This window comes from Ptychodera flava, chromosome 10 (assembly GCF_041260155.1).
Source record: "Ptychodera flava strain L36383 chromosome 10, AS_Pfla_20210202, whole genome shotgun sequence".
Taxonomy (NCBI): domain Eukaryota; kingdom Metazoa; phylum Hemichordata; class Enteropneusta; family Ptychoderidae; genus Ptychodera; species Ptychodera flava.
The window spans coordinates 29,447,910-29,475,748 of record NC_091937.1 but is presented as its reverse complement, the minus strand read 5'-3'; the positions used below and the strand labels follow the sequence as shown (position 1 = coordinate 29,475,748).

Here is a 27,839-nt window from a genome sequence, read left to right as displayed (position 1 = left end):
AGCTAAAAACACGGCAGCCTAAAAACGCTGCTCGGAAAAGAATATTCACGAGATTTTTAGGAGGAGGTTGGCAGGTACTCTAAATTGCTCCTTGCGTCAACGGGTAGCGGAAGAACAGGCGGGCAGATTTCATCGTCAATGAACTTGGACAGTTTTTTTATCATGGAAAATGTGAAAACAAATATTAACAAGCAATCACGTAGGTAGTAGACTTAAGTTGTTTGCACGGTTTGTTAGTGGAGAAGGAAAGCTTTTCGAGGACTGTGGGGAGCCCTCATTATCAGAAGAGGGTCACCAGACAGTTTTTATGTGGAAGGTAAGGAGAAGGGGAACACATTTTTGTGGGAGCATATTTTTCAAATCGCAATGTAGTTGGTGGTACTTGGTGTCAAGAACTGGTAAGCGTATCCTGCGTGCATGTTTACATCCCTCGGGGTAGGTCCTAAGTTGATGAATTCGTGAGTGATGTCACTTGATGTAAGTCATAGTTCGGAATAGTGTCACTCAAATGATGAGTGACAGAATTGTCACACTTTTTTCACAATTTCTCGATATCTATTAAACGTAGCACGTTTTGAAAGATCTTATCAATCTACTTTCGGCACATCCGTCATTCGGATGCTGATGCATTGTATCTTATTATGAAATCTTCCACTCTGTCATTTGAAAGCTCACAAAGAATAATAAGACCTACATATTTGCACGCCATCAGCTGGCGCTGCGGGGAAAAATTATCTGAATGGTAAGGATAATTTAGACTCAGCATGAAAGCCACCCCTCTTATATTAATGTGAGAAGTAAGACTGTAGTCCATACGTATCAGTCTTGAGCAACTTACGCAGATATGAAGCAGAGTTTCGTACTCTCTGCCATTTCAAGATCTCTAACTGATCAGGATGAAAATGATGAAAAAACACTATTAGATATGCCCGATTGTCCTAGTTCAAAAGACCATTATATATCTTTATAACACGCCACATGCTCATTCCGTGTCGCGATTCGCCAGAATACGTCACGTGACGAGGAAAAAGATACGTCTGGTCCAAATCAGATCGACAAAAGTATAGGCAGAGGGTATTTTTTGAAAAGCTATTTCCCAAGGGAAATAGTTGTGACCAAATTTGGAAAAGTGCCCGGTCACATGACCGTAGTGTCGTCTGCAGCTTTGCAACAATGGTGGGTGACTAGAACGTGATGTGCGTCCGGGATAGGTGACGACACATTCTCTAAAACAGATTTTCCAACGTTTTCCAACATTCCAACAGCGTAGGAACTTGAACAGCTCATCGACGGAAAAGATTAAAGTGCAACTATGGATGTCGCTAGGTATGCTTCGAATATTTTTTGAAAGAAAGTGATACCACATAAAACTGAAACCGCTGTCGAAACATCGCCAAGTAAACTTGTCACAATGGATTGTTTCGGTGCAAAATATCAAAACACATTAAAATTAAAAACTATATAACAATACAACATGAGCATGTGGTGTGTTATAAAACACCTGTAGCCTGGTCTTTATTCGGGCTATAGCGCTCGTCTATTACCCCTCGTGGCCGTGTGTTACCAGAAACACATCGCTATACCCCTCGGCCTACGGCCTCGGGGAATAGCGATGTGTTTCTGGTAACACATGGCCCCTCGGGGTAATAGACTGGCGCTATAGCCCTCATGACCAGGCAATAGGTGTTTAATAGGTGATGTTAAAACGTCTCCCTAAGTCATTGACCCCTTTTGTATAGAGTTTGATAGAATCAGCCTCATTTGGGTGTAACATGTTAGCGAGCTAGAAGGGATGGACAAGATTTTGCCAATTGATGTGCCGACAGAACCATTAGTATTACTTCTATTGTTCGTTAACCGGTTCCATGATGCAGTGCGCGCTAGGGTATACAAAGCGTACGTCACTCATAGAACCTTTAGCCCTAGGGTAAAAGCAGGATATGTTACTCATAGAACACTATGGAAGGTTACAACCTGACCTACATTTTCGTTGCCGATGGATGAAAAATGTACGCAGGGGCATTTTTTTGGCATTGCACATTTATGTCATTCTTGTATAACAAACCGTTGTACAATGCAAAATCAGTATGCTTTTGTCGTTTTCAGTACTTACACGATGTTTGATACAGCCACAGCGATGCATTGTGGGATAACCGGGAAAAGGTCTTAATCTATCGAACCCATCGCTAAAGAAATTAACAATGCCATCAACGAATATGAAAAAACAAAATCAGGAACTTGCTAAGTTCAGTTCTGAACAGTATTGCCATTATTTAGGTTGTGGGAATTCCTAGCTAGTCTCCTATGTTGTATAATTTGTCGATATACTGATTATATATGACTGATATAAATCGAAGTACAAGATGTGACGGACACAGCTTGCCAAGTCAGCTGCTGTATTCTTAATTTTCATATTTTATGGTTTTGTTGTTCTTGCTTACCCTAAAATAAACACGTCAGTTGGCTTGGCCTGAGCAAATACAGAGAGAGGAGAAGGGGCACACATTTTTTGTGGGAGCATATTTTTCAAATCGCAATGTAGCTTGTGGTACTTGGTGTCAGGAATGGCTAAGTGTACCCTGCGGGCATGTTTAATCCCTCAGGGTAGGTCCTAAGTTGATAAATTCTTGAGTGATGCCACTTAATTTAAGTCATAGTTCGGAATAGTGTCACTCAATTGATGAGTGACAGAATAGTCATACTTTTTCACAATTTCCCGATATCTAACGTAGCACGTTTTGAGAGATCTTATCAATCTACTTTTGGCACATCTCTGTCTTACGGATGCTAATGCACTGTATCTTATTATAAAATCTTCCAGTCTCTCATTTGAAAGCTTAAAAAGAATAACAAGCCCTGCATATTTGCACACCATCAGCTGGCGCTGCGGAGATATTACCTGAATGGTACGGATAATTTATAGACTCAACATTAAAGCCAACTCCCTTGTATTACTGCGAGAAGTAAGTGTGTAGTCCATTCGTATCAGTCTTGAGCAGCTTATCCAGATATGAAGCAGAGTTCCTACTTCCTGCCATTTCAAGATCTCTAACTGATCAGGATCAAAATGATGATAAAAAACTATTTGATATGCCCGATTGTACAAGTTCAAAAGGCCATTCTATATCTATAGGTGCTGTTAAAACGTCTCCCTAAGTTTTTTGATCCCCTTTTGTATAAAGTTTGATCGAATCAGCCTCATTTGAGTGTAATATATTAGCTAGCTAGAAGCGATGAACAAGATTTTGCCAATTGGTGTGCCGATAAAACCATTAGCATTACTTCTATAGTTCGTTTACCGTTTCCATGATGCAGTGCGCGCTAGGGTATACAACGCGTACGTCACTCATAGAACCTCTAGCCCTAGGGTAAAAGCAGGATATGTTACTTTTAAAAACTATCTACTGTTGATTGACCAATCAGAGTGCTCAATTCAGAGTGTTTTATTTACTCGTAAAGCCTTGGTCACCAAATTCCAAAAAACGAATGGCAGCGCCGTAGTAAAGTACTGTCCAATCAAAAGTGAACATGTCATATTCTGTAGATATCTGGTACGTTTTTTCCCTAATATTCAAATTTGGTAACACAGCGGAAACCAGCTGCAACACAAAATCTGCGGTGGTACAAACATAAACTAATGTGCCCTAGGGCATTTATAGGATGTTCCATTACATTGGAAGGCTATTTCACAAATAAAAGTTTTAATTCACATCCTAAAAATGTTACATTGACAAAGGGGACGGTTGACGTAAACACATTGAAAACGAAAATATATCAGTTAGGGGCGATAGTTTTTAAGTCGGATAAACCCGAGTACGAGGGCTCTTCTGGTATATAAAGTCTAACCCTACGATAAAATGTCTCGGCCTGCGGCCTCGACATTTTATCGTTGGGTTGGACTTTATATACCAGAAGAGCCCTCGTACTCGGGCTTTATCCTATACATAGAACACCATGGCAGGTTACACCCTAACCTACACTTTCGTCGCAGATAGATGAAAAATGCACACAGAGACATTTTTTGGCATTGCACGTTTACATCATTATTGTATAACAAACCGTTGTACACCACAAAATCAGTATGCTTTTGTCGTTTTCAGAACTCACAAGATGTTTGATACAGTCACAGCGATGCTGTGGGATAACCGGAAAAGGTCTTAATCTATCGAACCCATCGCTAAAGAAATCAATAATACCATCCACGAATATGAAAAAAATCAGGAACTTGCTAAGTTCAGTTCTGAACAGCATTGCCATTATTTTGGTTGTGGGAATTCTTAGCTAGTTTAATTTGTCAATATACTGAATGACTGATGTAAATAAAAGTAATAATAATTAATATAAGTATTATATAGAAATGATAACGTAAATAACAATAGTTTAAATTTCCGTGAAAATTTCACCAGTAGGGTATTTTGGGTCGAAAAGACCAAATACGATATCGATTTCACTGCCCCATGTTTCCAAGGTAACCACTTTAGGGGTTGAAAATTTCAGTTTTTCTAATATCCCATTAAAAGTTACTTTGATTGATATGAAAATTATCTAGTGGGGAGTTCGATTCAGAAAACACGAAAACCAGACTTATTTTAATGTTTCAAGTTGTCATGGTAACTATTTTGGGATTGAAAATGTTACTTTTTACCTAATTCATATTAAGAACTAATGATTGATGTAAAAAATTGACCATAAGGGTTTTTCTGGTTAGCACACCGAAAAAAATCACACTCATTTTATGTGAGATATTTCCATGGCAACCATTCAGGAGTAAAATATTATACCAAAGGAATAATTTGGGTTAGAAAGACAAAATATGATATCCATGTTTACCTCCCTGTCTTTCCATAGTAACCTATTTGCGTTTTAAAATTTCAATTTGTTTCCAAATTCAATTAAAAGTAATCCCATTATTTATCACAAGCAGTAACAGTAGCGCACAGATTTTTTTATTTAAAACATAATTCACTGGTACTTTTTATTTTAAAAATTTACAATTAACGACGTATTATTATTCATTTTATAATAATTTATTTTGATTTCTTTGCCTCATTCCAGGAAGAATAATGAAGATGTTTCCAAATTATTTCTGATTGTTTAACTAAAGTAAAATTATGACCATGTAGTGGTGCATTATCTTTTGTGTGACCTGGTGTGACCCCATACAATATACGATTAGCTGGATCTCCCCTTTCCATGGCAGCAACGGCTTAATTTGAACAAGGTATACCTTTAAACATTTTTAAACCCTGCAGGCCAAGACAAGGGGGAAATATTACAAGTTAAATGTTTCATGTATAATACTGCCCTACTTGACACAGTATAGGGTTCTAAATAAAATTAAACTAACCACCAACTCTCAATGAATTTTGCCCTATTTCTCAACGGTTGCTTGTTTGTTTGTTTTATTAAACACAACATTTACCCGTGTAATATGTGTACATTGACCTCGGGAATAAATTGTGTTTTTATGTTTTCTGTCAAACACGATATTTACACATGAGTTGCGATTTTACCGTGGTATAGAGAGCTAGAGGACGCCAAGACTGCTTGGGAGAACAGAAAAGAAGAAAATAAGGTGCAAAAGCCAACACAGCGTATGATGACAATACTGATAAAGAACTAGCTGTACTTCTAGAAAAACCTGCCCTGGGCTGTAGAGCTAGTCCTTTTCCCCCACAATGGAATTGCCAGTATTATTGTAAAAAGGCGATAGCCATGTCAAACTATTGACATGCGACAAAAATGATTAATCTTTCCAACTTTCAGCTCGGTGAAAAACGCATTTATTGATTCACCAAAGGCCTGTGGGTTTGCTTCCTTTTGCACAAGTGCTATATACATGGACATAGGAAAAAGTTCGACTCATTCTCTCGATTGTTGAATACAACTCACTGTTCCAGTGAATCCGCCATGATGAGAGTTCTCGAATCAAAAACCGTAGCCGTGCTCGAATACAAATGTCTTCTCATTAAATTACGTCATTGCATACAAGAGTTAGCATTCCAATGTCCGTCACCCAGTTTTTTCAAAGTTTGGAGAAGGGCGGCATATCCATCTAAATGATTGAACGACGTGAAACGCAAAATTCCATCGCATATTATCCGGCAATATGTACAGTTGAAATACTGTATATGCTGCAGGTACGTATAAGCTTATACTCCACAAAATGGCCACAGGCGGTGTGAACTTTCTGAAAGGATTTCCTAAACGTCCAACTTGGTACCTTAGACACTCACATGTGATGTCCTTAAAAGTATTCTCTGCAGTAATTCCAGTTCCTTTCAACATGCACATCATTTTATAGCTCAACGACACACTGTTAAATAGGGACGCTAGACGCGTCTTTACGCGTTCAAAATGTACATGTCGGTGTTCAAATTTGAACGGCTAGTGTTCATATTGTTAACACTAGTGTTCATATTATTAACAATGATGTTCTAAACCTGAACACGTAGTGTTAACAACTATCTCCTTCAAGTGTTCAAAAACTCAGCATCACAGAAATTTTACAATACTGTGAAACAATTAACAATCTTTTGTGTTTTTACTTTACAATGGCTATATTAACTTTACTACTGCCTCGCTGTCCGGCATACGTACACGGATTTCGGTGTGACGAATTTCACATAAGTGGAAAATATTTCCGGTCTACAATTGCTGAAAGCATGTTTTTTCTGAAAAAGGAAGTATAAAAAATAATTTTATACGTTTATTACGGGTTGAAATTTTGAAATTTTGAAAAGAAAATCAAAAACCACTTTGCACGTTTAATTTTAACATCGGCGTGCAAGAGGCGTTCTACTTCTTAACACTTGGTGTTCAAGTTTGGTGCCTTTTCTTATCCCATGATGCATCAAAACGGAAGTTGCGACATTTTTCTTGTAAGCGCACGCTGAAGTCGTGATAGTGCGAAAGCAAGACCAGAAAGGGTAAGTTTTCTCTCTAAAATATTTAAAGGTATTGGATTTTGAAGCATCTGTATTATTATCCTTCGAAATTAATTGTATTGTACTTTGAAAAAGCTTAACTACGTGAAAAAACCTTTATTTCTTTCAGTGGCTGGTGGACCATACTAGCTGTGAATACGCAGCAGTGTTTTGGGCCATGGGGTATCGATCGCACTCGGGTCAAGGGTCATCACTGGAGCGATGACCCTTGACCCGAGCGCGATCGATATGCCACATTACCGCTGCGTAATCACAGCTAACACATGTCTTTTAGTAACCACAATCGCATGTAAATTTAAAACTTTAGTTAAACATCGAAGAATATTGTTTTAGCATATGAGAGTTGGCTTTGCTTTTACTTTTCATCAGTTGATGACACGAAGAAGCCAATATTTTGTAACATTGACGAAAAGAGGCACTGTATACAAAAGTCACCCCTATTCCTTAACCTGATAAGGCCAAATTGTCTTTCATTTGAAGTCTCATGTCGCCATATTATCTATTGTTGCATTATTTTCAGGATGTGAAAAGTTGGATGAACGTGAAATCGAAGAGTTATTACAGAAGCTATTGGTATAGAAATTGAAGAATATGAGTGTACAGATAGCTGTCTGGAAACAAGCTTGAGAACCTCAGTTCATCTCTGATGTAGATTTGAACTTTCGAGGGTTAGTAATTGAATTGATAAGTTTCTGTATTTTTGTTCTGAATTTATCTGAGCTATGTCCAGAACGCTATGATTAACTAAATGTTACTGGAGAATAAGCTTTCAAATACTTGTAGTCGCCCTTATCAGATGCAATGGTGGAATGAAGAATTAAGCAGAAAGCCACAGAAAATTCACAGTGAAAAATGTACACTCTAAATTTCGGAATTTTCTGAAATTTTTGATAGGAAGGTGTTTATTAGCGTTGGTGTTTTCCTCTGACAAACTTTACAAAGTGGCCATATGGCCACTTTGTAAAGTTTTTCAGAGGAAAACACCAACGGTGTTTATGTGCCCAATTGACACTAAATAATTGTATTTTACTAACGGAATTTTTGTGTATTTTTAAATAAAATAATTTTAATGAATATAAGTGGTCTGTTTTGTTATTTCCAGGCGTGAACACCACATGAACGCGCAAAATTAAAGGTGTTCAACAAGTGCATATCATGTGTTCTAACCTTTAACACACTTATCGTTGAACGGCGTCCATGCGTTCAAAAAGTGTTACAGCCCTTTGAACGCGTAAATGCGTTCAATTTTTTGAACGCATTTCATGTGCAACGTATGTTCAGATATGGAACACATGGTGTTCAATATAATGTCTGATGAACACGAAGTGTTCAAAATCTGCACACGTGTGTTAAAAAATTGAACATTGGTTGAACACGTAGTGTTAAATTTCTGAACGTCTAGACGCGTTCAAAAAGTGTTACAAAAAGGCGTTTAATTGGTGTTCTATCCTTTAACACTTAACTTTACAGTGTACCTCGTGAGGGCACCTGACATTTACTTCTGCGAACAACTTTTGTTATGCAGGGTCGCTGTCTGATAGCTTGAAATTGTTTTTCTATGCCCCTTGGAATAAACCTATTTTAAACTTTGTCGAAATAAGAACGGAATTTGCATACGCCATTTTATGCAATATTTTAGAATTTTGTAAAAACCGTTTTTTTTCTGCTTCAGACCTGGTCACATTACTTTAAGTTCCTATGATGGCTTCAAGTTCCGGGGATGACAAACTTCATTGATTACGAAATGATGGATACATTTGTTTATATGAATTTAGCAGAGTTGTCATTCCAATACTTGCTAAAAGGTGTTTTACTCCATGTACTAGTATGCATTTGTGATGTAGGTAGCCAAGGAAGACCTCTCTCTTTACTGAATGGTTGTAAAAGTTTAGTATTTCAATTTTGGTGCCATTCTTCCCATATTTTGCCACAACGGTTTTGGGTTTTAATGGTTCCCAGAATGACTAATCATATTGTTGGAAAATTGGCTAAATTATTGTTCAATTCTTTTTGTAATTTTTGAGATCATAGTATTGGTCCTTGGTTAAGTAGAAAGTATCACCAGTGTAGTTTTGTAATACTCCCAGATTTTGCCTTGTTCCCGGGTTTATAATAGTGAAATTACGCTAGTCTCGAGAGAGAGAGAGAGAGAGAGAGAGAGAGAGAGAGAGAGAAGAGAGAGAGAGAGAGAGAGAGAGAGAGAGAGAGAGGTATAAATAAGAACGACATAAAGTTATCGCTTTAACTTCGAATTTCACTACCTCTAACTTGGAAAACAGCATCCTGCGTGAATGAATGTATTTCACATCATCCACGTACTAATTTCCTACTTCTTCAAAGGATACACTGTGCACCACGTTTGAGTCTTTCTTGTTTCTTGAGTGACAACATCAATACTCCATTAGTAAGTGTGCGGTAAATGTTAGATTGTGTTTACCTGTAGTTTTTTGTTTAAGATCTTTCTTACGGGAAACTAACGAATCCATTCGTGTTTTATTTCAAGTTTGCTGCTCTTTCAGATTGTTTCGCTTAAATAAAAATTTACTTGCAAGAATATATCAGCATGCATTACCACAGAGTTTATCATATGCCCTCGGTCCGACTTTGAGTGTCATGAATAACATTGTGAACCAGAGAAAAGAAAGACGTCGTATGACAAAGTAAGATATGTATGATCAAACTTTGTGTTACAGTCTTTTACATTGATTTGATGACATGAACGTGTCCTTTATTAAAGGTATACTGTCACATGTTCCAATGTTGCCACAGTTACCATGGAAAGCGAAAATCTAACTAATCACAGATTTTAAGTGGTTGGCCGCTTTTTTAAAAACAGCGCCCTCACATGGGCACTTTGAATACCAAGGAACGCCCCTTTGACCAATATGGGCATATTTAGATTAACAGGTGACTGTATACTTTAAGATGTACGTCGTCAGGGACGCAGACTCAAACGCGTCAGGTTGAAGATCACATCTTGTGTTTTTCGAGAAAGTGTTTCTGTTAGTAGCCATAATCATCTACCAAGAGCCTTCAGTGACACTTTATTTTCTTGCGACTACATTAAATCATACTCTTGACCTCCACAAACAAAAAGCGTTCAAGCACAAATATCACGACGCAATCCCAATAAGATGCAATATTTTATCTTTACTTTATTCTATGTATTTCTAATGTATACATTTTTAGAATGTCAAGAATTCAGTAGAATCCAGTACTTCTATTCCAAACCCATTCTACTCGCCTTTTTCAATGTTTCACTGGAACCGTGATGTAAGTCATCGTAAAAGTCAGGTGCTACTAGGCAGATGCCATACTTCTTCTAATCGCATCTGAGAAACAAATTACAAATATAAATATAAGTTGTACATTTTCAGCAGTTTACGATGTGAATATCAAATCGACATTTATGTATCCCTGTACAATCAAGGGTCTGTGGCTTATTCACACACGAATTTGAACAATGATGGTCTTTTTTCACTCTGCTTTCATTATCTCACGCAAATTTGAACTAAAGATGCCAAGGTTTCGCCCGGAAACCAAGTATACGCTGCATACTCTGACATGGTGCAGAGTTTCCTTAAGGTAGTATGCGGCAGGGTCAGATATTAACAATCTAAATCCTTTCCAATGCTTTTTTGATCTACCACATGCGGGGGCTCATTATGAAGTACTTGGAGTAAGAAAACTCTTACCGTCTTATTTTTTTAAAGATCGAAATTGTATTTTTCTCCATAGAGTTAACATATGCATGCAAGCGAGTATTGGCGAGCATGCACTGTAGTAAACTATAGATTAGTACATAGGAAAACTCAAGTGTTACACCCCACTTTCACTGAACTATAAGCTATTCTATGCGCTGGCAGACAATACTTTCGCACATAGACACAGACACAGACACACACATACACACACAAACAAAGACACAGATTGCGTGAAAGATGGCAAAAATATTGAGGAATAGGATACATGTCACTTCATTGTATTTACCTTAGTTTGTCAACTCTCCAGCTATTGCCGAATTCGACGACGTCCTTCGTTATGCGCCCATTGCGCATGATCAGATCGTTGGTTGCGTCACCATCGGCATTGCCAAGCAGACCACACAACCGCACTTGGTTATCTCCATCGAAGGCAGCATTAAAGGCATGTTCCCCACCGTTCCATGTAAAGGTAATGATGTCATTGATGTTGATAAAAGTGTAACCCCCTCTGGTGGTGTCCACGGCTACTGTCATATCTTCCTCGACCAGTTCGACAGTTGGTGGCGCTGTTCGTCCGTTCACCTGACAAAAGTGATTGAGTACGGTTTCTTATGCGAATGAGTAGTAATTGAGAACCTTCGATTGCCATCGTGCGCGTGAGTTATGGTGAACGAAATAACGCTGAGATATTAGGTAATTAAGCGCAAAACTGCATGGGTCGGGGAGGGTCCTACAAACTACCTACCAACCTACCTACCTACCTACCTGCCTGCCTGCCTGCCTGCCTGCCTGACTGCCTGCCTGCCTACCTACTTACCTATCTACCTAACTACCTACCTACCTACCAATCAACCTACCTACCTACCTACCTACCTACCTACCTACCTACCTACCTACCTACCTACCTACCTACCTACCTACCTACAGATCAACCTACCTATCTACCCGCCTACCTACCCACATAAACGTACAGAAAGGCCGAAGAAACTATCACAGTACACGTACAATTGACGTCCCATGATTAATTATGATTTGTAGCATCGGAGATTCCTCAATTAAGTAAAGCTTGTCCCAAATGAGTTAAAGAATTCATGGCCTAGTTTTAAAAAATATTTTAAAAAGTTCTGAAAACATACTTCTAAGCACAACTTACTTCTCCCGGAAACGGGAATGACAAAGAAATCCGCCCGCTAACGTTTCTCGGAGAATATCACCTTCAGTTTGTCATGACTTGTCTCCCAAAAGTTGCATTTGTAGTACCTTAATGATTATTTTTACTGAATTTTTTACTGAAATATCTAAACGCACTTTTAGTCAATATTACTAGACAACTATATATCTGCTTTTCATTGACGTTTATAGGCAAAACATAAAAAGCTCACAAGAAAAGTAAACTTCATGGGTACAAATCAAACAGATTTGTTAGTAATTTATTGTGTAGTCCCTAAGAGTACTACTTATCAGCATATCGAGAGCGAGGGAAACGCGCGAACTGGACCTATTTTAAGAGAATGTTGTCGTTACCTTAACGTTGTTGCTTGCATCCATTTCGATGACCTGTCCACCAATGATGACAGTCACGTCAGTGGTCCTGGTCCTGACCTCTCGATCGATCGGGTCACGCGGTTCGAATTTTCCCAAAACTTCAAAGCGAGGCGCTTCGTCAGTACAGTCAACAACGAGGGTGTGCCAGCATAGTCCGTTGTATGTATAGCGGCGCCCGTCGAAAGTCGTGATGTGCGGATCACGGCGAAGATCACCACAGTGCTTGGGAAAGGCTAGAAATGGTAGAATATACAACAGTATGAATTGCAGTCTGAGTTATGATCAAACATGATGACGAAATATGAGCTAACAATGAAAGCTGCATACGAAGATAACAAACAAAACCCTTCGAAATCCATAAACACCCATTTTATCCTGTATGATAACTATAACGATAGCTGTAATACCAAATAGAAATTGGACAGTATTTAAGGGCCAGTACATGTTACGTTTGATGGTATGTCACTTGCAAGTTTTGCTCTGCAAAAGCATTAGATTTTTTACGAAACTGCACTACTATTGCTCACATCTGAATCCTAGCCTGGACCAGAATTCCTTTGTTAACGATAACGATGCAGTCTACACTGAGAGACAGTCCTGAAATGACAAGCTCAGCACTGCGAATATCTCATCATGCCTTTAGGAGTAGAACAAGAAACGGGTGAGACTAAAACGAAGAACAGTAAATGAAAGTGAAGGACAACGAAGAACGGTATTTCTGAATAAAGAAAGGACGATAGACTGTCGACAGTCGTTTGGGCAATTTTCTTCGCTGCGGTAGCACTGGGCACGGCTGAGTAAAGGAACTATGTCTGCCTCTCGCCTTTAGCACTTGCGGTCATGATGCCATCGGCATCCCGACTCACGCCTTCGTCGCAACGCTTGCGACCCCATCGTCCAGTATGTGCGAGAGACTATACCATAATAGACGGGTAAAGACACAAGGGACTGTTGACAGTGTGAAAGGACGAGAAGAGTATTTTCAGTCCAGAATGAAGTGAGGGACGTTGTAACTTCTCAAGTGTAAGGTGATGGACTGTGTAATCCGTACGTATTTTCACTACACGATAGATGGAAGGACGTATTTTCACTGCTAATGGGCGAAGGACAATGGTATTAGGAAAGCATATGATGAAGGACTTTATTTTCACCAGAAAATACGGCGAAGGACAGTGTTATTACTGCAGGACACTATAATTTAGTCACATTGTGGGTTGAAGGAGCATTTCAATACAGAATAGTGTGAAGGGTAGTATTTCAAATGCAAAATAGATCGAAGGACAATGTTATAGTTCAGAATAGGGTGAAGAGCAGTATTTTCGTTGCAGAATTAGATGAAGGATAGTACTTCGCATTATAATTGGGTGAAGAACAATGCCATCAGTGAAGAAAATCATGAATAGAACAATATTCCCACAGCAAAATAGAGTGAAGGACGATGTTATTAGTGCACAATATGATGGAGGACAATATTAGGGTGATAATACTGCTCTGCATCTCATCCTGTGCTGAGAATGTTGTCCTCCACTTCATTACGTTCATAAAATACAATATTTCACCAGGTTGTCTATTTGGCCTTCTCTGTCCTTCGCCGTCCTTCTGTGTCCTTAACTTCCTTTCAGGTTTTGCTCAAGAAACTGTAGATGACATAATATATTAACATAATGACAAAACCATCAGAGGTTACAGCTTCTTGCCCTTTGAAAGCTAGTGTACGGTTTAAAAAAGTAAAAGCTGTATTACTTACTGACTTCATGTGATTCGCTTATAGGACCCTTATCAGTGTATATTGTGAACGTTACTTTAACCGTCGTCGTGGTTGGCTCGGAATGTGTATAAACGGCAGTTTTGGACCCTTCCCCTACTTCCATCGTCATCACGCTTGTCTCGTTAACGTTGGTTCCGATTATAGAGTAGTGTATGTCCACACGGCTTTTAACATCAGACCGTCTGAATCCCATTATCATTACACATCCTTTAGTTGCAATGTTGATATCAACACCTGGATATGCGCAACAAACACCAAAACAATAGATCAGAAGACAAATAGGACATATTAATCATAAAAAAACACAAGTGTTAGGCTACTTGTAAGGTAATTGAAATATGACAGTCGGTGAAAGAGGACTGCGCCCAAAAGTACCTGTCAAGTACTACTCAATGAGTAGGAACTCAAAAATGTTCAAGGGGTCTCCTCAATATCAAAACAAATTAAACATTTTGACGAATTCAAGTAGCGTGCGCCCCAAAACCGAAATAAACTTTCATCAATTTTTTCACCAAATCAGGAATAAAAGTCACGAGTCACCATGCTAAGTTTAGTGCTGGAGAAACAAATTGCTCGATATTTACCGATATCTGGAATTCAAAATGGCCACAACACCGGTTTAAACTCGACGGGGTAAATTAAATTTTCTACAAAACCGAAACAGTAAAAACTCTACTAATTCCAAAACCTCTGAAAGCGATCGATCAGTGAAGTTTTAGATGAATTTCAAGGGCCGAATAATTGTCCCCGATGTGCATTCTACGTGAAATTCACAATTATGGCACCTAATCAAAGCGATGAAGTTCTTTCGATAAAGTGTTAACAACCGATGTGATTAAAAATACGGATGATTATGCACAAAGAAGAAATTGATAGATATTTAAATATTGCAGTCTAATTCCGGCTTGTCACCTTACTTTGGTGTTCCGTACAAAATAGCCAAGTACGGCGTCTTCCTTCGGAGACGTCGAAGGAAAATCGAAAGGAATCGCCATCATTCAATATTCATTGCAAGCGAGAAACTTCTTCATCCATGTTGATACACCGACTTTGATCAAGAACTATCATTTTAATACTATCACATGAAACGATAATTAATATTGTAAAAAAGGAAAAGACACTCGCCTCGATTGCTTCCTTGTGTCTTCCCAACCTGCAAAATTGAAATGCTGCTTTGTGAAACCAACATAAAGGCCGGCATAATTGCATGGAAGAATGGATGCAGATGTAAAGTAACTAAAGATTTGTTTCTTTACACTGTTGCTGTACTAAATTAAATAAAATTCATATAAATTTGACTTTAAACTGGGCTTAAAATACAGTGACTCCTTAGTCGATCGTACTTCAATTATATTATTATACACACACACACACACACACATATATAACACACATATATATATATAAGTAATTTTGTGTTATCATATATATATCATATAAATATATATATATATATATATATATATATATATATATATATATATATATATATATAATATATAATCTCCCAGTATTCCGAACGAGTGTGACGTCATCGAAGACGAGGGTTTCCCCAACGTCGCGGCAGTATCCCTCCGAGCCGGTAGGCGAGGAGGGATACAGCTAGGTAGGGGGAAACGATGACGTTTTTTGATGACGTCGGCCATCGGCGGACATAGCTTTCACCGCGCTAGCGACGGGTATCCATATTATTTAGAATATTTACGAATTATGAAGTAAAATGCAACGACTCGATGGAAACAGTAATTCTCATTCTCAGAGATGCCGTGACTTTTGAAAATGTCACACAAGTTTTCGACCTTGGCGAGCGCGAAAGATTCAGTTCGATGACATGCATAGCATAGTAGGCCACATTGCATGTTTGTCTGTGGCCACAACGCTGCCGTCACCGGTCTCCGCCGGTGTCAACTCGGACCCGATCTCTGTCGTCAATGTTTTCGTCTGACGGACTTTGATGCTTTCAGTGACACATATCTTGCCCGTAGATGCATCCTAATGTTAATTGTTACTTGACGGAAACTCTATTCTGTTGTGAGTGTTGTCAGAGTCAACTTTCGAAATACATCGGATTCCACAGCGCTGCACTGCAGAGTTAAGACTACAGCTGTCTTCGCTATACAGCGTTACGCTGCAGGTTTGATTCCGAGCGAGAATTTACGGAACTTTTTGTGTGATGAAGGACATTTATCGTTGTTAGTGGAATGACTTTATGCTATTCCCTCCTATGTCGCTTTCCCGAAGATTATACTGTATACTCATTTATTCAGTTGAACTTACGTTGAGGTGTAGATTTCAGGTTCATCGCCAACCGGGATCGCCAGGTACGACATATATTGAACCTTGTCTACGACTCGACTGGGGCCTAGCCGCGACTTTACTGAGCCATTAAAATCAAACGATCGACGGTATCCCAACTCGATTCTTGGGAAGAGCTATAGTTTTAGCGACTCGAAATTTCGTTGGATATGCCTCGTGTTCCCCCAACATAGCTGAATCCTGCCACTACGTTTGAGAAACCTCAGCTCGTCTTCGATGACGTCACACTCGTTCGAAAGACTGGGAGATTATACATACATACATACATACATACATACATACATACATACATACATACATACATACGTACATACTACTATCTCTTTCAAGCGATGACAGGGATTTATGGACTTCTGCTCGTGCGCTATCAATTTTGCAAGGCCTAAAACGAGAAACTCGTCTTGCGGTAGTGTTGTGTGGGTATTGTAACCCCCCGTATAGCGAAGAAACATTAATAGGCTTCTTTGCGTTATACAGCTACACGACTGGAGAAGGGCTACGGCTCTAGACTGCAACAGTATCAAGAAATAGATGAAATCAAGTGAGATACTTACTATAGCAAACGCTGCGACGAAAAGGGACAGGACGAGAACTCTCATCTTTGTGATTGTACGGCGATGACAGAATCAGATTCGAAGGTATTCACCAATGAGTGATTCCTTGGTTTGCTTCAGACTTATATTCACTATCCCGAAGAGTCACATGACTGTAACAGCTGGAGTCACGGTGGATTAGGCTTCGTTGTTTCCGGTATACCTTTCAATCAAATTGCAAAGTTTATATATGTAAATATCAATAATTTATTAACAATTCACTCGCATATTGAATGTCTTTTCACATATAGAACGGTTGGCAGTTTGAGGAAATAAAATTTTTAATTTTGGAAACCTAAGATTGTAAAGATTTTTCTCACATCAAGAAAATATCAGAAAAACATCGATAAAATTTTAGAGTCCGAAGATCTGTTCCCGAGAGGAGCGTTCTACCTAAACGGAAAAAAGCATGCCATAAATGTGCGATGTAACGTAGATAAAAAATTCTGAAGTTGGTAATGTTTCGGTGTTTAAAAATTCAAGCGACGATTCAAGAACAAATCACCAGAACAACTCTAAAATTGAGGTGCTTTTCATGGAATAGAAAACAGAATTAATCTCTTCATTTCTTTTCATAGAGTGAATTAAAAGAAAAGAAAGATTAAACAAACTCGTTAGCCTTCTTTAAAAGTGTAAAAATTCAATTCATACGGTAAAGTGATTCCAATGTAGCGAAATGAGAGAGATGATTTGTCTTTTTTGTTCTCCCTTTTTCATTTTTGCTACTGACAATTTAATACCATGGACTGTTTTCAAAAGGTAGTGAAACTTAGAGTGTTTGGCGTTTGATAATTACGTTTAAATGAAAAAATACATTTAGTACGCGCTTTTAGGTTTGAAAGTAGGAACTAATTTCTCCTGAATGTCTCCCAATACCATACTTTACATCGAACCTAGTGCAGTTAAATCTGGCCATCTCCTAATTCAGTCAATCAAAAATTAAATAAATAATAAACCTGATGACAACCCTACATTCATTCCCTCTGTCCGATACAAGCGCGCCGAAAACTGCCAACACACAAACAAATGACGACATCTGACAGTTTTGTAATAAAATATTCACACGTCATCAGGTATTATCTAATGCTACACATCTTGTTTTTCATGCCCTCGTTAGAGTTTATAATTTTAAATCCAACACATTTTGCCCTAAAATCAATCGGAACGAAATATTCAAATCACCAAACTGTTTAGACACCATCAATTGCGCTTGTCAAATCACGTCGTGATACACTAGTTGTCAGTTTATGTATCATTCGGTGCCTATGGAGCTTCCCCAAATAGTTTACAAAAACACGTCTTAATTGCATTGTCCACATGAAGAATACTCAAGCTGTTTAAGCCGGTCGATGAGAAGAGCCGAAAACGGCGTATTTCTCTTTCTGTTTTTGTTACGCTTTGCGCGTTCGCCAGTCTGCCTTAGTCTACCTGTGTTAAAGTGGTCGTACACAAATTCAGTAGAAATAAATAATATGAAATACTGACGAGATCTCATGAATTCCTTGTCAACTTTTAGTACATGAATCTGAAAATGAGGGTACCGAGGAGAACAATTGACCTCTTCAGAGGCAGAGAGCGAATAAAGCTAATTTGTCTAATATGAATGTATGCAGCTTTGCAAATATTCTGCACATGTTCACACATATTCGAGTGTGACTCCTCAGTTTGTGACACTGGGGCGAAAAATATTTCAATTGTGGATGAAGGAAGAGATGATTTGGCAGCTTGTCTGGGTGAAGATACAAGTATTGCCTCTATTTTACTGTCATTCAACTGGAGTTTATTAGATGTCATCCACTGCTTGATGGCAGTGATACAACTTTGCACAGATTCAACAGAACAGTTGATTTGATTTGATCGATTGTAGTTTCCTTATATTATAATTGATTGTCATCGGCAAAGGCGTGAGGATTTAATGAGTATTTTCTGACGAGGTTGAAAAGAGGGTCAGTGTATAAAACAAATAGTACGGGGCCAAGAACTGAGCCTTGTGGGACACCAAAAGAGATGGATGATGTTGTCGATCGTATGCAATTAATAGTTACAGTCTGAGTTCTGCCTGAGAGGTAAGATTGAAACCAGGATAGAACGGTTCCGGAGATGTCAAAGGTATGTTCAAGACGGTGAAGGAGGATGCCATGATCGACCGTATCGAATGCAGCAGATAGATTTAAGAGAGTGAGAATGCTAATTTTGCCAGAGTCCAAGGAGGTCAGAGTGTCATTGACTATTTTCAATAGAGCAGTTTCAGTACTGTGGTTTGGTTTGTATGCAGACTGAAGAGGGTTCAAAAGTTTGTGGGAAGTAAGATGAACACTTAATTGTGATAGAATTATTCTTTCAAGTATTTTAGACAAAACAAAGAGGTTTGAGACAGGTCGGTAGTTTTTCAGTTGATTTGGGTCGAACGATCGTTTTTTCAGCAGTGGTTTAACAAGAGCAGTTTTGAAACTAGTAGGGAATGTGCCCGATACAAGGGAATGATTGATAACCCGTGTGATGTATGGTAACACGGTGTCTAAGCATTCTATCAACAAATCGGTTGGCATTGGGTCTAGGTCGCATGTCTCTGCAGTGGAACTTAAAATGGCATTCTTTACAATATCATCATTTACAGGATTAAAGTTTCTCAGAGGCATACCTCGAAAGCAACTTTCTGAGCTCAAAAGGTTGGGAGATATTTTGACAATCAAGACTGGCTCTGAAGTTCTACAGCAGGGAAAATTGTTGATGTAATGGGAGGCTTTTTTGTATCCAAGTAATTTATGTGTGATGCCGAACAGTTGCTTCGATTTACGACTTCACCAACCTTATTACAAAAATATGTGGTTTTTGCTGAGTGAACAAGAGATCTGACAGCTCTCTTCGTATGGTTATATATTTGTTTGTGGATTGTAAGTCCACTTTTCAGCCACTCTCTCTCTGCTCGGCGACACTCTTTTTTGGCTGCCTTGAATTTGTCACTAACAGTATTAAATCAACAAGCATTCCTTCGTCTAGAATTTGACTTTACATCTTGTTGCTGACACATGCTTGTCCAAGGCAGATTGGAGACAGAAGTGAAGAGTTTGTACTGTAGGTTCTTTAATGCTAGCAAGGCTGTGGCGAAGATCTTCCTTGAAAGCGGTAAGGTTTATGTCACGAATCTTACGTGCTGTCACGAATACATATGATAGGCGTTGTATTGCAACTTTCAGATGACTGATGATGGAGAGATGGTCAGTTGAAACAGCGCTGGAAACATCAGTGGGACTGAACCAAGTTATTGTCTGATCTGTGCATATATCAACCAGTCGAGAATATGACCTTTGCCATGGGTGGGTTCTGAGACAGTTTGATTTAGGCTGAATATAGAAAGAAGATTCATCATTTTTGAAGTAGTCGGGTTTTGTGGACTACCATAATGAATATTGAAATCACCAAGAATGATGAACGAACCAGAGAGTGTATTACAATGCTCGAGCAGATCTGGAAATACATTTAAAAACAATGAGTCTGTCAGTTTATTCTGACGACTTGTGGGAGGTCGATAAATGCAAAAGAAGTGGATGTCTTGTTGAGGTAGAGTTCTAGAGATCTGTGCGACTTCACACGATGTATGTTCAAAGGAAAAAGTATCCTTGAAGATAATACGAGATGTGTATACTTCATTGTAGATGATGGCAAGTCCACCGCCCCTAGAGTGGCAAGGAAAATATTTTTATACACTATCCTGGAGGTGTAACGTCAGAACACTTGGCATTATCTCCCGTAGGCTTTAGGCATGTATCAGTGAGAAACATGAGTTGAATGGCATGTTCAGTGACAAATGTTGAAATTTCTGTTCATCTCTGTGCATCATTTATAGAGTGAGCATTGTTATCGATGTTGTCATGTATTTTGCAAGCTTTCTTCAGTTTATTTTTCCCGGCTCTTGTCCCTCTATGGGTAGGACTTTTTGACAGGAGGCCAAGTGATCTTATTGTCCTCCACACTGTAGGAGTGCGTGACAAAGGACCCAGTATGTTGTCACGGAAATATGTCAATTCATGTGTACTGCACTAGATTCGATGTAATGTATGGATGAGTTTGTTTCATTTTGTTCTCCCTGTTTTTATTTTATTTTTTGATACTGACGATTTAATATTATGGACTGTTTTCCAAAGGTAGTGAAAGTTAGATTGTTAGGCGTTTGATAGTTACGTTTAAATGAAATTTAGCTTTGAAATCAGGAACTTATTTTTCTCCTGAATGTCTCCCAATATCATACATTGCATCGAATATGGTGCAGTTAAATCTGGCCATCTACTAATTCAGTCAATCAAAAATTAAATAAATAATAAACCTGATGACAACCCTACATTCATGCCCTCTCTCCGATACAAGCACGTACATAACTGTCAACACAAAGAAATGACGTCATCCGACAGTTTTGTGATAAAATGTTCACATGTCCTCTGTTATTATCTGATACTATACATCTTGTTTATCATGCTGCCCTCGTTAGAGTTTATAATTTGAAATCCAACACATTTCGCCCTAAAATCAACCGGAATGAAATATTTCAAATCAATAAAACTGTTTAGAAACCATCAATTGCGCTTATCAAATCACGTCGTGATACGCTAGTTGTCAGTTTATGTATCATTTGGATTCTGTAAAGCTTCCGCAAATAGGTTACATAAACCAAAGACCGAGGCTTTATGCATAGACACGTCTTAATTGCATTGTCCACATGAAGAATATACAAGCTGTTTAAGCCGGTCGATGAGAAGAGCCGAAAACGGCGTATTTCTCTTTCTGTTTGTGTTCAGCTTTGCGCGTTCGCCAGTCTGCCTGAGTCTACCAGTGTTAAAGTAGTCGTACACGAATTGAGTAGAAAAAATATATTATGAAATACACCCGAGATCTCATGAAGTTCTTGCCAACATTGAATACATCGATCTAAAAATGAGGGTACCGAGGAGAACAATTGACCTCTTCAGAGGCAGAGAGCGTTTTGTTTCAAACTCCCTCCATCTTTCAATGGGTACACTTTTCATTGACACTTGTTACACTGAATGACAAACTCTGTCCGTACAAGTTGTTACTGTGGTTTTGCGAGCTATGCAGACAGTAAACTCGCTAAATACCTAGCTAGTTCATATATGATATTAAGAATCTGATCTCTAATTACCATGGAGCTAAAAAGGAAAAGGAAGGTCCTTCCTTTTATACTCCATGGTAATTACCAAGGTACTTGTGCACCTCACACTTGATAATTGATCTGGCTTCATAAGCGCTCCATAGGGTACACAAAACCGTCACTAATAAGTATCTTACTAGTGCCACAAATTAATTTGTGACAGGGTTGGTCATTTGGACGGCATTCCTCAATAAAACCAAAGGGAACTAGGACTGAATAACTGTTAACACGTAAATGAAAATTGGGAAAAAAATAGAAAAACGGTCAACAAAGAAAAAGCAAACAAGTAAACAAACACAAACAAGGAGACAAACAAACACATATATGACTGACGCATCAAATGTGTAACTAAAAAAGGTCAAAAAAGGAAACAGGCGAAATAAACAAAACAAAAAGTAAACAAAAACAAATAAGTAAACAAGCACGCAATGAGGGATGATTTTATATTATATTATACATTACATCCAATGTAGTGCAATTAAATCAATCAAAAATTAAATAAATAATTAACCTGATGACAACCCTACTTCATTCCCTCTCTTCGATACAAGCACGTACAGTACTGTCAACACAAAGAAATGACGTCATCCGACAGTTTTGTAATAAAAAGTCCTCAGGTATTATCAAATACTATACATCTTGATTTTCATGCCCTCGTTATAGTTTATAATTTAAAATCCAACACATTTCACCCTAAAATCAACCGCAATGAAATATTTTAAATCAATAAAACTGTGGAGAAACCATCCCTTGCACTTATCAAATCACGTCGTGAGGCGCTGTTTGTCAGTTTATGTATCAATCGGATCCTGTAAAGCTTCCGTAAAAAGGTTACAACACATCTAAATTGCATTGTCCACATGAAGAATATACAAGCCGTTTAAGCCGGTCGATGAGAAGAGCCGAAAACGGCGTATTTCTCTTTCTGTTTGTGTTAAGCTTTGCGCGTTCGCCAGCCTGCCTGAGTCTACCAGTGTTAAAGTGATCGTTCAGTACATATGCGATGTCAAATATTTAGGGAGCCTTCAGTAATTACAAGGGGCAGGCCAGGGGAATCAGTGAACAGCTGTCAAATGTGACCCTCCCCTATCCTCATGTCCAAAGTGTGACCCTCCCCCTGTCAGACATTCTAAGACTTGACCCTCCGCCAACCACTACAGTAAGCTCCCCAGGAATTTCAGAAACAGTATCAGCTAATTTGCATATGGGTTAAATTGTTATGTAAGTTAGGGACAGAATTTACAGGGGGAGGGCTGGCTTTTTGGGAGGGAGGGTCGCAATATATCATGCAAGCATTGTCAAAGCGACATGATATTTCAAACATTTGAGGGAGGGCCACCATATTTTGCGCAACTATAAGAAGGCAAGATGTTGGCTGATATGGTGCTTTACTCAAAAATATCAAATCATAATAGAAGGGAGTCTATCAGGCAAACTATTGACAATTCCCCCTGCAAAACGAGCTATTTTCCTGACAGTTATTACGCTCGTTGTATCCGCGAATTACAGCCATTTAAGAGAAAGCAAACAAAACGAAACGGGAGATGTAATTTCTGGTAAATGTTACCCTCTGTAATCGCTCAATCTAATTGTCAAGTCAAACAAAGCGTGACCGGTACCCCAGCATGTGCATAATCGTATTCAAAATTGTGGCGCTATAATCTGCAAATTATCTGCGAAGATTACTTTTACGATACCCTGTCAGCAGTTGGAAATCCGCCCAATTTTGAAATATTCATTGCTCCATTTCTGCACTTTACACTCGATCAATATGTCATCATGCATCTTTAATGTTGAACTGAGGAAGGAAAAAAATCATCGTACATTTACAACGATATCACATGCCACTTCTTTATCGATCAAATAGAAATGCTATCACAAACAGTTTCCAAGGATATTTTTTCGTCCAGAAGCGAACGCTTGAGGCCCCAGTAATGCAACTTTGTAACCTTTTTATCTTCGAAATTACATGTTATTCCCCTACATGCACTGGGAAATGTTCTTCAGTGAAGAAATAATACAAATTAGTGCTGTTGTAGTGACGTACAAATGCTAAATATTGCCCGATCGAGATGAAATGTCGCGCGGGTTTGTTTACACGGGTTTGTGGTGCATGGCATCATTGAACTTACAACAACTCTTGGGCCATGGCACGCCGCCAGGGCGATCTTCTGTGGTCCTTGGCTAAAGGAGCTGCAAATGAATTTATTTTGTTCTTGTCTGTTCAAATACGTACTGCCTACCCCTGGCTGTAAATAATGACGGCTCCCTTTACAGCTGTGTAGGCCCAAGCGGAACTACCTGGGCCAGTATACGCATACTGATAATATCTCAGCGAAAATTTAGAAATAAACCTGAACCTTTTTATAAGAAATTTAAACCCTTGGCCATTGACACAACCACTTTTAGGCTTATATACCAGTATAAAGGCATTTGGAATGCAGCGGTAAATTTCCTCCCAAACTTGAAAGGCGAATGCGGGCATTCTGCAAAGGACGCTGTCAACTTTTGGGTAAGTGTAATCTAAGCGCAACATGCAACGCACATGCTGCGTGCCGCGAACCAATGTTCACGATTCATCTTCTGCAGGTTAAGCTATAATAATAAATATAAACATTTTCACTCCAATTTGATTTATCGATTCCTTTCCACGGATAAATCAACATTCGAGCTTCAATGGCGCCTTCTAAATGCATGAACTGGTGTGACTAGCGAATATGTGTTTACGAATTCTTCATCAAGGGGCAAATGCAGTAATTATGGGGAAGGAGGGCCAGTGTTTTTCCAAAATCACACTGCATAAAATTGTGTGATTAAAAATTGATCAATCAAAATTCTGTACATTAATTTTGTAGCTGATATGGTAAAGTTCTACATTTCAAATATCAAGATCTTAAGCGATGTTAATTTTAAGATTTGTAAGGTACTATTTTTCAGAATTTCTATGACCTTTGACCTGCTCTATACCTCTGTAGCAAAGCTGTGGCTACTACATTAGAGTCAAAGATGACTGGTGTCTATTGAAGTGTGGCCGTTGGCCACTGACCTTGACCCTCAAATCCTGCGCCTCATTAATTATGCACATGCGTAATTATCGGCTACCCAACCTGAACAGAGGTAGAGGTCTGAAGTTTGGTGGACGCGGATGATTATATTAGCCATGGAGGTAGCAGAGACTACCTCCATGTATTAGTAAGTTTCTGCTACACAGTCAAGAGCTAGGATGACCTTTGACCTCCATTTAACGAATATTCCTCTAAATCAGTAACTACAAGTTCTACTCATTGATATTTATGGACATGAGGCAACAAATGGCGCCACATCCTGTAACTTATTAATTATGCACATATCTTTCTCTGGGCTAGCCAATGGGGCTAGAGATCCCATTTTTGCCGGACAGTCATCATGGAATGAAAGTTTGCTGCAAAATTATCACGTGACCAGGATGACCTTTAAACTCAATTTAACCCATAAATTAGTAACTACAAGTGCTACACCCTTCATATTTGGTGGCATGAGGCGTCACATTATGAACCTCATGAATTACATGTCAAACAAAATACTACTGATGTTGACTATTACATTACAGGGACGGTCAATGTTTGTTGGGCAAAAAAATTGAGGATGGTCACTTTTTTCTTGCAAATATTTTTGAAGGGTCACTTTTTTACGCGTAGTGTCATTCTGAGAAACACCCGCCCTTCCTCCGTATATTTTTTGCCTGAAGAAACTGCCCAGTCCCTTATGGCGATCAAATGCTGAATTCGTGAACACACATATAGCAGGTCACCACTTCATGCATATAGAGGGCGCCTAATGGTGATCTAACAGTGTAGATGAATGGATAAAGTGAATTAGAAGTGAATGCATCTATTTCTAGCTTAAATTGCAGATCGTGAATCGTGAAATTTGGCACGCGGCACGTGGCCCGTGGCGCTTGAATTTGGCTTACCCGTCAACTTTCCCTTGCTGCTGGCCCCACGCCAATTCCGGCCCGCTGTGCAGGAGCAGCCGTAGTGTAAAATCCGTTTGTCAGAACCATTGATCACAAATACCCAGAACAAGTTATGTTTATGTATTGATCACTTCATTTAGGTTTACAGTGACGATTCTCACATCGTGCTGTGTGTATCGCGATCGGTACTGATTCACATTAAACAGAGAAAGAGAAAGTTTACTGTGGATCAGTAACGATCGCGAAGCGACCTGTCTCATGCCTGAAGCTCCAACGCAACTAGCCGGTAATGCCTAGAATAGTCCTCGTGAGGCCTCGAGGATTCGATACCCGGAGACTGAAAGATCCGTCGCTCGAGGGCGCTCTCTACGCTCCCCTCCTGAGAGTAGAGAGCGCCCTCGAGCGACGGAAATTTCAGTCTGAGTTACCTGTGACGTTCGATATTATTTTGAAATGCCTTTCAATTTACTGAGTAAGATTTTTGCACTGCATTCAAGATATAATTTCTTCTGTTCTGAACGTTTTCAATTACGGCAGCGATATGCGAAGTTGATGGGCTGTGTTGCCTATCCTGTACAGCGTAAAGCGTATACCGTAAACATTACTGAACTTCGACGAAATTTCATATTATAATGCTACATTATGGAACAAATGACTAGTTCAAAGATTATGACGATGTAGTATTGAATTTTTCTGTATATTTATTTTTATTTTTCTCTCTCTTATCTTGTCTTCTCTTGTCAATTCATTCAGCAAACTTAACCTCTGTACCGCTAGTGACAACGTATAAGGGACCGTTCAGTTTTTACGGCCGGCGGGGGGGGGGCGGCAAAATCCAGGGGGGTATTATAATTTTGGAATCCGCGAAGGGGGAGGGGTCATCGCTTTTTCACTGGTAGAAAAGGGTGGGGTCACCACATTTTCTAAGACATAATACCTCCAATAAAGTTCACTTTATGCCATGGCCATGATCGACCCTCTTTACCGGCGGGCCGCCTTCGGCGGCCGACTAAAATAAATATACTTAGGGACAGTTCAGTTTTTACGGCCGGGGGAGGGGGGCCGGCAAAATCCAGGGGGTCATCATAATTTTGGAATCCGCGAAGGGGGGTCATCGCTTTTTCACTGGTAGGAAAGGGGGGGTCACCACATTTTCTAAAACATAATACCTCCAATAAAGTTCACTTTATGCCATGGCCATGATCGACCCTCTTTACCGGCGGGCCGCCTTTGGCGGCCCACTACAATAAATATACTTTATGTATTAACCATGACCCTCTTAACGGGCAGACGCCTTTGGCGGCCCACTCCAATTAGGTTTACTTCATGCAATGGCCATGATCGACCCTCTTTACCGGCGGGCCGCCTGCGGCGGCCCACTACAATAAATTGACTTTATTGTAATACCCCATGACCATCTTAACGGCCGGACGCCTTCAGCGGCCCTGTCAGTAAAGTTTACTTTGTGCAACGTCAATGATCGGCCCTCTTTACCAGCGGGCCACCTTTGGTTGCCCACTAGAATAAAGTTGACTTTACATAATGGCCCATGACCCTCTTAACCGGAGGGCTGCCTTTGGCGAACCACTCCAATAAAGTTTACTTTATACATTGTCCATGGACATAAGTTGTCTATGGAAATGAAGTTAAAAATTGCCTTACAGTCGTCCTAATTAACAGACGTTTGCATGGATGTGGCTGAGAAGTTTGTGCACTGGCATCTCTGCTACACAAATAAAGTGCGCCGCATACCGGAGTTCAAATCCAATCCGTGCAGGTAAATTTGACATATGGGTTTTGGTGATCTTTCAGCGGGGGGGGGGGGGGGGGGGGGGGAGTCATCAATT

At 39.3% G+C, this 27,839-nt stretch overlaps 1 protein-coding gene and 1 long non-coding RNA gene across 2 annotated transcripts; both read right to left on the bottom strand.

Moving 5' to 3' along the window:
• Positions 1-10,082: 10,082 nt before the first annotated feature.
• LOC139142430 (BMP-binding endothelial regulator protein-like) lies at positions 10,083-14,182 on the bottom strand. The gene is made up of 4 exons (XM_070712360.1): positions 13,944-14,182; positions 12,176-12,429; positions 10,938-11,233; positions 10,083-10,279 (listed from the first exon to the last, which is right to left on the bottom strand). The coding sequence occupies exons 1-4, from the start codon at positions 14,161-14,163 to the stop codon at positions 10,270-10,272; spliced, it is 780 nt and encodes a 259-aa protein (XP_070568461.1). The 5' UTR covers positions 14,164-14,182; the 3' UTR covers positions 10,083-10,269.
• Positions 14,183-15,081: 899 nt separating this feature from the next.
• LOC139141466 (uncharacterized) lies at positions 15,082-26,004 on the bottom strand. Its single transcript, XR_011554186.1, has 3 exons — positions 25,990-26,004; positions 16,835-17,036; positions 15,082-15,117 (listed from the first exon to the last, which is right to left on the bottom strand). It is a non-coding gene; the product is annotated as an uncharacterized lncRNA (long non-coding RNA).
• Between the last annotated feature and the right edge of the window lie 1,835 nt (positions 26,005-27,839).